The sequence below is a fragment of the Miscanthus floridulus genome, chromosome 4, assembly GCF_019320115.1.
Source record: "Miscanthus floridulus cultivar M001 chromosome 4, ASM1932011v1, whole genome shotgun sequence".
Taxonomy (NCBI): Eukaryota; Viridiplantae; Streptophyta; class Magnoliopsida; order Poales; family Poaceae; genus Miscanthus; species Miscanthus floridulus.
Window position 1 is genome coordinate 115,988,274 of NC_089583.1, and position 13,708 is coordinate 116,001,981.

Sequence of the window (13,708 nt, forward strand, 5' to 3'; positions counted from 1 at the left end):
CTCGGCCTTCTCCCCATCGCGCCCTGACACCGCGCCACTCGCTCGCTCCTCGCCCCCGCCTGTCGCGCGCTCCACCCGCACCTCGCTCGTGGCTTCAGCCCCGTGCCTCCTGCTCCCTCTCGTAGCATGCGCCGCTCACTAGGCTGAGCCAAGGCTGGTGCTGGTGGCGCTGGGTGGTGGTGGTGCTCGCGCACACCGCTGGTGCTGGTGGTGCTCGTGCGCCATCGCTCGCCGCTGGCTCCAACCCCGACAGTTGAAATCGACCGGCCCAAGCTTTTCCTCTCTTACGATGCAAATGTATGTTTTAGGTGTTTCGGTCGTTTCAAATGTATGTTGCAGTTGTTTCTTATGGATGTTGAAATAGTAGATTGGGGATGTTGCACATGTTTGCGTATGTTGCAAGTGTTTCGGAGGCATGTTGCAAGCGTTTGTTCAAAATGTTTCATCTGTTCCAGACGTACGTTGCAGGCGTTTTGATCTAGATGTTTGCATATGTTTCACACATATGTTGTAACAACATGTTCCATGTGTTTCGTATGTTTCAGGCGTATGTTGCAAGTGTTCTATTTGGATATTGCATATGTTACAATGACTATGTTGCAAGCGTATGTTACAAATATTTCATCTATTTCAATCGTATGTTGCAATTATTTCATATGAGTGTTGCAAAAGTTGATCTCAATGTGGGGCTATTTAGCGAGGAAGAGAGAGCTAGTGCGGGGAGCCCTGGCGGCGCCGACTGTAAGCTGACTGCAGCGCTCCATCGGAGGACGCGCAGGCGTCCGCGCAGGCGCACACGACCTGTCCCTTACGACATGCTGCCTCCGCTGGAGGTCAAGCAGAAGCTGGCCTGTCCCCGTACAACATGTTGCCTCCGCTGACCCCGCTGGAGGTCCTCGAGCAAAAGCTTGTGGCATCTCCCCGCGTGACGGAGATCCAGAACCTGGCTATAGAGGTGATGTGGGCGCCACGAGGTCGAGACCCCCTGCGAGCGCAGCAAGTGGGCGGGCTTCCATGTTACGCGAGGGACCGGCGGTGCGACGGAGCTGCATCCGGACGCGGGCCTAGGACCGGACATCCGGGCACTATTTATTCCCTAAATCTAAGGACCTGTTTGGCTTCTATGCAGTTAACAATTAACTGCTAAAATTAACTGGGACCCTCTACCATCTAGTTAACAAATTGTTAGCCAGTTAGCTAGTTTTTCATAGCTAAGACAGCTGGTAATAGTTTTTTTTATCTGAACACAGCTAGTAATAGTTAGTTAGGTGGATCCCAACGAGGCCTAAGTCAGCTGAAGGAAACAAATCCAAACTGGTAACGCTTGTTGACTCGTTGTGAAGAAGTGGGGAAAAACTTGTATAGACCCGCACAAGAAGGAAATGGTTAAAAAATGGGAATACACGTACAATACTTCACGGTCAGGCCTCAACCTGCAGTGCAAGACCTTCATATTCAAGCACGCAAGTTTCTAGCCAACCAGAACACAAAACGATTGCCCGGGGACGAGTACCATAGTCCATAGTCCCATAGAACTTGGCAGCCAAACCGCTCACATTTGGTTGCCTATTTTATTAAAGGAACTTCGAAGATAATAGCGGACTTCACTGCCGATTGTACAGCGCAAGCAGCTCCTTCAGCTTTGCTGCTTCAGGGCTGAGGCTGTCGAAGCCAATTGAGCTTGGTATCCTCCACCTCCAATTTCCTTTCTGTTAGGAAAGTATCAATAATAAGCTTTCACGACACTATTGTTTCAGAAGATGTGGTTTATACAAGTAGAATGTCAGAAACAGTCAAGCAGACAACCTGGGTAGCTGGAGTGTTCATTCTAGCAGAACTGTCGAGGCCAAGAATGTCCTGCATGGTTACCATGGAAGTCCTCGCAACAGAAGAGAGGGCTGTCGTAATCATTGTCCATGATATGTCAATATTCTCGGCTTCGGGAAGATACTTGATCACCTGAAATCAGTTAGAGTGAGATAAGATTACGAAGAACAGTGCTGTCAATATTCTAATTCAAGATAAACTGGAGATACTGACAATGTTCTTCTCTTCCTCTGGTAAATTTTGCCACCAGCCAAGAACCTGATAAAGAAATCATTAACTGTGTAAAGGTTCCACATCTAATTGCTTAATTAATAGTCCTCCAAATCTTTTTAAAAGAAAAGCAGTTCAAGAAAGAAGTTGGAACTAACTGTATCGTTATCATGTGTTCCAGTGTACACAACTTGATCCATTTCATGGTTATGTGGCAAGTGAGGGTTGTCAGAACCACCTCCAAAAGCTGTTCCACATATACAAATAGTATTAGAGAAACAAACATTTTATAAGGAAAAAAGTATACTCTCAGTGCTGCCCTAGCAATATTACCAAACTGGAGAACTGCCATCCCAGGGGCCCCAACGGATTTCCTTAGCTGAACGACATCTTCAGTAATTACCCCCTACAAGTAGCAATCATGCGACAATATAGACATCAGCAAAAAGGAATTTCATGTTCTATATGGCAATTCAATTAACTTAGCATCAAGATATTTGCTAGGAACTCCCAGTTCAAATCACACTTCACCATTTCACAGCTAATTCCATGTATCTGTGTTAGTAACATTATTCAGTGGAAAATGTGTAAAATTTTGCAGATTTACTTAGTTGAGGATGTTACAAATCATGAGAAAGTCCTTTTATTTTCTATCAACAACAACAACAAAGCAGTCCCAAACAAGTTGAGGTAGGCTAGAGTTGAAACCTAGCAGAAGCCATCAAGGTTCAGGCACGTGAATAGCTGTTTTCCAAGCACTCCCATCTAAGGCTAAATCTTTGGGTATATTCCATCCTTTCAAGTCTCCTTTTATTTTCTATACCCATATTATTTCTCGGATATACTCTTTTTTTCCCTTAATACAAAGATACACCAGCTCTCCAGCGTGTCCAAGAGAAAAAGCCCACCAAAAGACCTAGCATCTGATACTCGTCTCTACTCTCTAGTAGATTAAATAAAAGGACTTGGATGGTCGGATGCATACCAGGTCTTCTGCTATTATATTTATTCTACCAACAGCTTTGAAGAGCGCGTCAAAAAAGCTATTCCTTGGTCCAGCCTACTGCCAAAGAAAACAGGAAAAACATATTAGCATGGAAGATTTTGCTGAAAAAGAAAAATGTAATACCATGTTCATCAAGTCAATGCTCACCCTCCAGCTTCCAACCAGTGCTACTTTTGCATCTATACTATGCACAAATACTAAGTTAGCAAAAGGAAATCCATGTTGACATAAAGCAGATTCATTTACAGTACAAATATATGCGGGGATGGAGTGCCCCTATGTATTCTGCTTACCAGAAGGGACTGCCCAAAAACCCGCAAGCCCCCGGAAATGGTCAATACGGAACTCATCATACAAATCAAGGGCACGTTTAATCCTCTTTATCCACCATGAAAAGCCATCTGCTTCCATAGCTTTCCAGTCGTACAACGGACTGCAGAATTGTAATCGATAAGGAGATGCCCTGTGGCTGTGGTACAGGATAACACATACACAGAATATGTAGTCGGCAAAAATATTGATACCTGTTCCATAGTTGACCCGTTTCGCTAAATGCATCAGGTGGAACACCACTAACGAAAGTGGGGAAACCATTCTTGTCCTTTACAACCAGAGAGCACAGTAAAGAACCACAACATAATTATTACAAGTTTTCAAATAATAAAAGTAAGATTGCTTTGAGAAATAATTGAGGTATACCAGCAAAAATGATTTCCTGTTCGCCCAAACATCTGCACTATGGTAGCCAACATATATAGGCATGTCACCCATGATGCTGATACCCAGCTTTTGTGCATACTTACGAATCCGCTGCCATTGCCTTTGAAATAAGAACTGCTGAGCCATAAATGTCTCTATCTGCATAGCACATGAAGCTACTAAATCTACTGACACTTTTACTTTAAAGAAGTCATTACTAAGCAAGTACTATAGTTTCAAATGCTTACAAAGTCCTTCTGTTTTTGATATATATCTTCCAAGGCTCCAAGATGGCGATTTTTCAGAGGTTCAGGCCACTCGTACCAAGAGAATGCACCGATGCTTTTGTCGATAGCAGCAAAAAGAGCTGCATCTTCAAGCCAACCTGTAGGTAAAAGAGACACTAAGCCACTATACTGTATATTAATTGGGTCTTTGCTATTTCCCCTTTAAGAGGAAAAGGAATGCATCGAGGCTGTTACATAATTGATAATTAATTAGTACTTCTTTGATATCCAGCTACATATCAGTACAGCAGTTTTCTCCAAGATGCAATTTAGTAGTTATAAAAGCATCGATTTTTCTTATATACCCTTATTTTTGTGAAACCAATTTAATGGTTTATGTTGTCATTCAAAATTACCTTATGTTGACACTACGTTTATATGCTATTCACAATAAGAGAACAATATGAAAGGCCAAACATGGTTTGAAAGTTTATGCATAAAAAATTCTTGCCTGATATATTTGGATTTTTCTTGAAGCAGTCATATTGCGTTCTGAGCTCTCCATGGCTTAGTAGGAGCCTCTCTGCTGCCTAGAAGATAAAGATTTATCTATGATTTTTAATGAAGCCAATCATCAAGCAGAGGATTCATTTTCATTAAGTACTTTGTACTAATAATCTCACTACAACATAAGCTGCACCTATGCTCAGTTTTGTACCAATTTTAGCCAAAACAAACGAATACCTCAACTTTATTGCCACAAAGTGTTGGGTTACATGAATGAAGAATAGTTGTGAATCATAAGTAACTAGAAGCATGCATATCTTCCACATAACGTAGCGCTTATGAAATACTAAGCTCATACAAAACAACTTAAGCAAAGGCTTAAAAAAGGAAAGATTAATGACCAACCTTTGCAATAAGCGGTTCTTTCAGATTTGCAACGGTGTCAAATTCAACATACTTTGTATCCCTGTCATTAATAAAAAAAAAAAGTTTGAAAGTTAAACTCCATCCACAACCAACCCAAGGAGGAAAGGAACATACTTATAAATGAACATCAAAGTGATCAAGAAGGAATTTAAACTCACACAGGATCAGGAAGTTCATCTGACATCAATAGACCATCTTTTACAAGCTCCTCAAGAGATAGCAAAAGGGTATTGCCACAGTTGGCATCCTGCAAATGCAAACCAATCCAAGTTTCATAAATAGCCAATCCTAACTGCGCACAAAATTAACTCTAAAACCAAGGAAGTCAATTCGATTTGCATGCAGCATTACCTGTCCAGAATAAGGAGATCCATCCTCCCCAGCCGTCCTACCTGGAGGAACAAGAGGTAGAACCTGCAAATATGGACCGGACAAACAATTAACTTCCAGAAACTCGACTCAGTTCATCATGCATAATAACTAGGACTGTCAGTGGGGGTGAAGCAACTAAATAAATATCAATGGTCCAACTCAACTATATCCTAAAGCATCATTTCTATTATTCTTCTACATGGACCTAAACTGTGCACCATCAACACTCTTGGCAGTAAAAGATCTCGAAATAGACCACTTATCATTACAATGTGGCTTGCATTGAAGTAAGGCAAAAAAAAACAGAACATAAAGTTTTGCCTCAATGGCAAACACGCCTCAACAAGCTACAAGACAACCCCAGGTCCCTGAGAGAAACAATCCACAAAGAAACATAGACAAAATGCACACGAAGGCCTCCCAAACTAGTTTTGAAATGCAAGTTGTATTGTTCAAAGTCCTCTTTCTATGTAGCACAATCGATAGCGGCGTGGAGCAATCACTTTTTCAGCCTGTTCGCTTATTGGTTTCAGCCAGAGCTTATCAGTCAGCCAACAGTGTTTTTCTCTCGCAACGAACCAGCACCAGCTGGACTTATCAGCCCAAAAACCAACCAGCGAACAGGCTATTTAACTCTTTGCAATCCTTGGTACGAATGAACATGAAAGGCTTCCTTCCTAACATATTGACAGATGCGGACTTACCTTTCAACCAACTTGCACTACCATCCCAGAACAAAATTACAAATTTCACAGTGACTACTGACTAGGCAAAAAATGGACAACAACACTGATGTACAACATGGGCCCATATTCGTCTAGTTCCCAAGCCCACAGTCAAGGGGATGATCAGACAGCCCACCTCTGCAGGCGCCGGTGTGGCCCGCAACTGCAACGCAGAAGGGGGTCACATGATCCTAAGCCCCGCAAAATCGCGGTTAAGCTCGCTTAATAACGCTCTAATCGCAGCATAACTGGCGAGAAAAAAATCAGTGAACCGCGGGAGCAATGTGCGAGGCGCAAGTCACCTCACCTGCCAGAGCGTGCAGCCGGCATCGTGGAGCCAATGCAGGAAGGCAAGCGCCTCGTCCCCGAGGTCGCCGATGCCGTGCGGGCCCCGCAACGACGTCGGATGCAGGAGCACCCCCGCGCGCCGCCGCCGAGATGGCTCCACGGTGGGCATCATCTGATCGTACCCCTCCTGCAGCTCCTCCCCGACGCCCACGGCCGCGACCTCGGCGGGGTCCGGAGCGACCGGGGGCGGGTCCAGAGCAACGGCCGCCATGGCGTTCGCTGCGCGGCAGGCCGCGGCCCGCACGGTGAGCACACGCACCGGCGGAGGCGCCGCCTGAGGCGGGAGGAGGAAGCGGCGGTGGGGCGCGGACGACGGGGCGGGCAGCGGGAGCGTGAGGACTCGCGCGAGAACCATTTGCGACCAACGGACGGGACAGGCGCGCGGGGGCGGGGCGGAGCGGGGACGGGAAGGGGCCGAGGCGGAGAGGGAGATATGGGCGGTGGGGAATGACACGTGAGCCCCGCATGTCGGGCGAGGCGCGCGGAGTGCGGAACTGCGGACGGGTCCCGTGAGCCGAGGTGTCGTCGGATCACGAGAAGCGGTGGCCCAGCTTGCACGTGGACGGTGCCGGGCTCGGTAGGGTTCTAACTTCTAAGCATCACTTCTATTATTCTTCTACAGGGACCCAAAATTATAATAATCATTAATCTGATCCTAGACCTGCCCAGAGTCCTTATCAAGCTAATGAAGCAACTTGATGTCGTTCGTCAAGAAATTTATCGGCTATTGCAATATGGAAATCGGCTCTTCGAGGCTGCATCGGCTTAGCAAGCAAGACTTTGGGCCCTAGTCGATTCCACTTTCAGACAGCCGATCTCCATCAACAAGCTTCCATAAATATTACTTTTATACTGCTTGCCCAACGAAAAATTCCATCTAGGAGTTTCTCCAACATGTGCTTGAGCACACCATATCTGATTTGATATATATGACCAATATAGTCCCTTTCCATCTTCTTTGATCCAAATCAATGTACGATATAAGTCTTCTTTAAGCTAGTAGTCTGACCAAGCCGAGTGAATGTCTCTGTGTGCGCTCAGCCAAATAGTTCTTTGAGCGGTGGAGTACAGAAGCAGTATCTTTTGATCTTCTTGAGTTTATCACTTGGAGTGTTAACGTGTTGCCACACGTCACAACCGGCCCCATGCAGATGACACGTACAGAAGGATTGACTTGCAAGCCTCATGTGGTGGTAAATCTTGGCAATATGGATGATGTTCTTAGAACAGTCCTGAAGATTCAGCATAATGATCAATTTCTGTCCTCTAGGATACATGGATCCCAGCTAGTACGGTTCTGACCTCTAGGATACATAATGCAAGAAATGGTTTTTTATGGAAGCCGTTACAATTCGGGTATTCTGAAACATGTCATTATAATTATAGGTGTTGCTAGTGCTTGTCATTTACTACGTATGTGAACAGCTTGGGTCCACTATCAGGTCGAGGAAGGCATACGTGTCGGTGTTTCGAATAAACACCAACTAGTAAATTTGTATTTGTTGTGCGTTAGGCCCGGATGGTGTACTAAAGGACACAAGGTTTATACTGGTTCGGGCAGAATATCCCTACGTCCAGTTTGCTGCGGCTCGTGTTATTAGCATCGAAAAAGGTTCATAGTAGGGGGTACAAATGGTCGAGAGATGGATAGGTCCCAAGTCTCTGATGGAAGGGTCGAAAGGATACCAAGAGCTCAGTTGCTGCTTGGCTATTTATGTGATGTGTTGTGTGTGAAATCGATCCATCCCCTTAGTGGGGTGTCCTGCCCTCCCTTTTATAGACCAAGGGGGTGTAGGGGTTACAGATGAGAGAAAGAGGAAAAAATCAAAGGTAGAGACAGTCCTTCGAAGGTGCCGGGTCTTCCTTTTCCCTTGAGCCTGCCCTGCTAACATGGCAGACCATACCAGGGATAGTGCGTTCACTAACCCTAATAGGGTTGTGCTCTGGCTTCGTTTCAGCGAGTGGTCACGCCCCATCCTCCTCCGGCGGATGGCGCGGCGTGTCAGGGTGCCAAGCCATGACTCTACGGGGAGTAGACGGTGAAGTGACTATACGTCCATTACTGTTGATGATGTGAGTTCCCTCTTTGATTGTAGTAGTTGTCGTATGCTTATGTCAAAATCCGCGCCCGAGGGCTGATGGCGGTGCCCACAACACTGTAAGACAAAAGTCGACGCCTACAACACTATTTGGGCTCTGCCATGCCTAGAAGGGCCTAAAGCGCCCATCCCGTCGTATCCTGATAGTACTTTCCTGTAGGCGTGCAGAGCATGGTCCTCGGTACCACGGTTGACTCGAATGTCCTGTCTTACCCTATGCCCGTCATTACGAAGGAGCAGGGTGCAGTCGTCGGGTGAGGCAGAGCCAGCCCTCGAGGGTCAGGCGAGGCGAGGCCTGTCCCCGATCGTCGGGCGAGACGAGGCCAGCCCTCAGCCGTCGGGCGAGGCGGAGCCAGCCCTCAGCCGTTGGGCGAGGCGAAGTCTAGCCCTCGGGGGTCGGGCGAGGCGGAGTCTAGCCCTCGGGGGTCAGGCGAGGCGAAACCAACCCTCAATCGTCGGGCGAGGCGAAGCCAGCCCTCAGCTATCGGGCGAGGCAGAGTCCAGCCCTCGAGGGTTGGGCGAGGCGGAGCCAACCCTTAAGTGCCAGGCGAGGCGGAGCCAACCTCCGGTCATATGGACAAGAAGTGTAGTTGTGTTCTTGTCTGCTTGAAAGCATCAACGTTTGATGGTTATTAGCTCCACCTCATTGGGTACCCTAGTATTAGGTCCATGACAATACATGACTTTCGTATGGACACCGATGTCCCTGCTTACATGTTATAAGTTGCCACAGCCCTCTCTCCCGTTCATTCCATCCCCCATTCGTGCTCCTCTCTATCTTCCTGTTCCTCTGTTCACTATGAACCCTAACCCTAGACTATGGCAGAACCACCCGAAATAATGCAGTTACGGAGGCGCTCGTCTTCCACCAGACACTAAGCACCCCATAAGCAAGCTACAGCGGGCAGTATTCGTCGGGCACACCCCAAGGGACAGCCCAAAATATCCACATTTTTTTCCAAGGATCCAATAATGAGAATGAGTTACAAACTTAATCCATTTTATACATCTAGAGTTCTTAGAAATTACATTATTACATTACCAAATGTCAGAGTGCGGAATATTAAATAGCGAAATGAAAATAAACATCAATTAAACATCTATCAATAGTAAGCAAGGTGTCAGTGCAGAAAGTGACCAACACATAAATATTTGTAGTTTTGCTATACACTGTGATCGGAGGTGGCCTAGCACTCAATGACACAGGATTTATACTGGTTCAGACAACATGCCCTACGTCTAGTTTGAGTCGGTCAGTGACTTTATTCCTGAGCCTAGGTGCTCGAAGTTTGTTATGGGGTTACAAATAGAAGGGAGAAAGATGGGGGTACAAGAGGTCCGATCGAACTCTAGTTTGAAGGGCCGAGAGTGACGGAAGCCCCGCTATGTGCTAAGTCTTCGAGCGTGTGCTTGATATAACCTTAGAGTGTCTAGAGTTACAGAGGGTGAATCAATGCAAGCGAACTGATCGATCTTCGTTGGAAGAGAGCGCATCCCCTTTTATAGATGAAGGGGATGGCTTTACAAGTGAAAGGGAAAGAGTACGTATGCTGCTAAGTCTTGTTGCCCACGCTGGCGGGTACAAGATGATTATAGGTGCCCACAATACTGTTTAAAGTCAAATGCACATGGGAGGTTGCGTTGTCTTCTTCTGGTATGGCAGACGTCGGTGCCTGCCATACTGTTGATACCCAGAGGCATGTAGGGGGTTTTACCATGTTCGCCTAGTATGGTAAACGCCGGCGCCCACAACACTATTGATGCCTAGAGACATGTGGGGGAGCCTTACCGTATTTGTCTGGTATGGGAGTTGATGGCGCCTACAATACTGTAGGGGAAAATGTCGGCGCCTACAACACTGCTTGAGTTCTATCATGCCAGGGAGGTCGTAGGGTACTGTTCTATAGGTGCACAGGGTATGGTCTTTGGTATTGCGATTGACTTGAGTGCCCTGCCTTACTTTCTTTGTCCATTTCTTGGTCCTTACCGAGTGGGCGTCCCTGGTCGGTTGGTCCCAGTCGGCTTTGATTGTGCCAGTTGGAGAAGAGTAGTGAGCAGAGGTTGGGTGCATCCCCAGTCGGAGATGCGGGTCAGAGTTAGAAGTTGTGTTTGGCCAGGCCTTCTGATCAGAGAGGCCGTTTGGAGGCGGGCCGGAGTTGGAAGCGAGGCCTTCCGGTCGGAGAGCCGGGTGTTGATGCAAAAGTGGATCTGCAAACACAAAGGGCTAATACCCGAATCGATATCCAAAGCGTGCCAGTCGATTTGACCTGCTAATCGACAAGGATGAAGATACGAACACTTTGGTCCTGACAACAGCGATACGCCCGGAAGTCACGGCCAAGAGGTGCTCACGCGGAACTCGAGAATCGCCGAAGGTCGCACTGAAACGATGCAGCTCGCCGAATCAATGAGAACTCGTAAAAAAGGAAAAATATGCAAATTGACGAAGTCGCCGAAAAGTAAGTAGATGCAAATAGGAGTAAAAATTGGTTTTGATATTGATTGATATATATATTACATTGCCCCTTACTCCATATTTATACCCTGATCTAAAGAGACACAACCAAACACAACTAGGACACCAATCCCATATCTAAGGAAACACGTGACTCTTACATGAATCATACCCTAACAAATATAGAAAAGGAAATCAACTCCTATCTATTTCCCTGTCCGCCTCAATTACGATGGAAATCTCACCGTCCTCCTTCCCATCGGCATACTCCCTATTTCATCGGCAGTAGTCTTCAAGTCTTCCTTCATCGGCATACTCCCTGTTTCATCGGCAGTAGTCTTCAAGCCTCCCTTCATCGGCATACTCCATGTTTCATCGGCAGTAGTCCTCAAGCCTCCCTTCATCGGCATCGACAATAACACCTCCAACCTCATTGGCAACGCCCGAGTCCAAATCAACCTTTCCATCGACCATCACCAGCTATCGGCAACCATCTTTACAAACTGGCTTTCATCGGCTATCAAAGTATTCAATAACTTTCCCCTTGCCGATTAGTCCACTCCGATTATTTTGACACGTGCAAAAAACGGTGTCAACACATGCCCCCCAATTTCGGAGTATAAAACCATTAATGCTCCGAAATTTACTCCAGATAACGCTTGCCTTTGCCCGATTACCGTAACTCATTCTCCAAGCCAAAACTTGATTTGTTATCAAATCCAATCAAATCTAATCTTGATTCACGCACTTCAGTAAATATCGCACAATCGCCAACCATTCTTGCCTTGATTATGGTTAAGATACCGAAACAATAACCCATCGGCAAGATCTTAACATGATAATGCTGCCATTTTCAGAATTAAAATATCATGTATCGATATCCCCTCCAAGTCATGATTACTTGTCATCAACTCATCTATACAATCCCCTGATTATCGCGCGAACAGTTACCATATCCCTCTGAACCGCCTTGACCTATATGCGCGCGACATAGAGATAAGTCCAAAATACCCTTATTCTGGGCGGCTTATAAATAGATTTCTCCGGAACCCTCATTTTCTACCTTCAGCCTCCAATCCTTGGCATTCTCTCTCTCCGGCGGCGACTCCGACGAACAACCGCGCGACCTCAACCAACAAGAACCCTTCTCCGGCACTAACTTCAAGTTTCCGGCTCGTACCTCCACCTTCCTCAAGACAATGGCCATCAACTTCGACGTCCCCGCGGTTCGCTCCACTTCCATTACCTTTTACTTTGATCTTTTTGCAAATTCATTCAGTTGGTGATTTTTCCTTTCTTCTGTCTTCTGGATTCCATAACCTCAGGAACTGCGCAACAAATTAGTTATCCCAACCGATCAGCCGTACGTCCAATGCCTTGGACCAATGGGCAACCCAGATCCAACCGATCTGATCAATGTAGAGGTTAACAGAATCCCCTTTAGAGCCCAAAATTTCTCTCTGAATTTGTGGAAAGACACATTCCGATCTTGGCCCAAAACCACCAAAGGGTGGAAAGATTGGTACTTGAGGGTTAATAGATCGATGCAAGTATACTGGGCAGAACGAAGGTTAGACCAATGCATTAGGCTCTCTATTGCCGATATGCAGAAAAATGAATCAATGATAATTACAGCTGCTTATTTCTGGTCAGACACGACCAATACTTTTATGTTTGGACATGGCCCAGCTACTCCTACCCTTGCCGATATCCACATGCTTACTGGCTTGGACATCTCAACTGCCGATGAAGGCTCCATCTATGGCAGAAAGTCTGAATATAGGGTGAATACCCGCAACATCGGCGGTTGGACAGGATATATTCAAGAATACCAGAAAACCGGGACACTTAGCCAGAGGGAACATGCCACATTCCTGAATATGTGGTTAGAAAAATTTATCTTCTGTGGTCGATCAGTAGGACCAACCAACGCCTTCCTCCCTGCAGCTGAACTTTTGGCTAATGGCGTAAGGTTTCCTCTTGGCCGATACCTTCTGAGCTCCACTTACCTTCTTCATCAAGTGTCTCAGAAACTTTTGCTTGGCGAACCCATCGGCAACCTGGGAGACCCGTGGTGGTTTATCAACATGTGGCTGAATGCCCATATGCACAAACATTTGCAATGGGACTTTTTTGCTCAACAATTCCCACGAGAAATTGCTGAAGACTATGTGCTTGGGGATGATGAATCGGCAACACGCTCATCCCTCAATTTTGGTGAAGCCACAATTGTCCTTCCTGGAACAGAAGCCAACGAAGACCAAATCGGCAGATTCTTTCAAAGCTTCTACAATGGTCTTTCTCGTGATCATAGGGCCTGGGTGCCTTATATTGACGAAGAAAACAGATTCCCCCTTCTTTTCAACTTTGCCGATGACACTCTAAATCAAGATAATGAGCTCATGATGGCTATCATCACTCCCAGGGCAATTCCAGTAAACACATTCGGCAGCGGGAAAAACACCAACATTACATATGAATTTTACTACCCATCGGCAGTATCCCGCCAATTGGCTTTTGGGCAACTGCCAATCAAACTCTGCTTTGCCGATGTGATCAAACCCAGGGAAACAATCACCTGCGGAACAGATTGGAACAAGGTAGTACAACTCTCCCCCGATGCCGATACTACAGATGTTGATATATCCACCTGGACACCAATATCTTTCATCACCGAGTCATATAAGCAATGGTGGCGAGAGTGGAAAGAACAACTGTTCACAACTTCTGCTCACACATATCGGCACATGATCGACCCTGAATATGCCATCCCTGACGACGCAGTAAGTTTCCTTTAACTCCCTTCT

The 13,708-nt window shown here is 46.3% G+C and overlaps 1 protein-coding gene across 1 annotated transcript; it reads right to left on the reverse strand.

The window, feature by feature from the left end:
* Window positions 1-1,281: 1,281 nt before the first annotated feature.
* On the reverse strand, window positions 1,282-6,771 carry LOC136552777 (4-alpha-glucanotransferase DPE1, chloroplastic/amyloplastic-like). Its single transcript, XM_066544344.1, has 16 exons — window positions 6,307-6,771; window positions 5,254-5,316; window positions 5,061-5,149; window positions 4,882-4,942; window positions 4,481-4,559; window positions 3,991-4,127; window positions 3,743-3,901; window positions 3,568-3,644; window positions 3,337-3,476; window positions 3,191-3,222; window positions 3,023-3,097; window positions 2,371-2,443; window positions 2,196-2,284; window positions 2,041-2,085; window positions 1,807-1,959; window positions 1,282-1,709 (listed from the first exon to the last, which is right to left on the reverse strand). The coding sequence occupies exons 1-16, from the start codon at window positions 6,700-6,702 to the stop codon at window positions 1,605-1,607; spliced, it is 1,773 nt and encodes a 590-aa protein (XP_066400441.1). The 5' UTR covers window positions 6,703-6,771; the 3' UTR covers window positions 1,282-1,604.
* Window positions 6,772-13,708: the final 6,937 nt, after the last annotated feature.

Bases quoted from the DNA above. Each gene is read 5' to 3' on its own strand.
- LOC136552777 (XM_066544344.1), bottom strand. From the start codon at position 6,702: ATGGTTCTCGCGCGAGTCCTCACGCTCCCGCTGCCCGCCCCGTCGTCC. The intron at 5,150-5,253 runs GTAATGCTGCAT...TTGCATTTGCAG, and splicing joins GATCTCCTTATTCTGGACAG to GATGCCAACTGTGGCAATAC. The intron at 1,960-2,040 runs GTCAGTATCTCC...AACTGATTTCAG, and splicing joins CAGAGGAAGAGAAGAACATT to GTGATCAAGTATCTTCCCGA.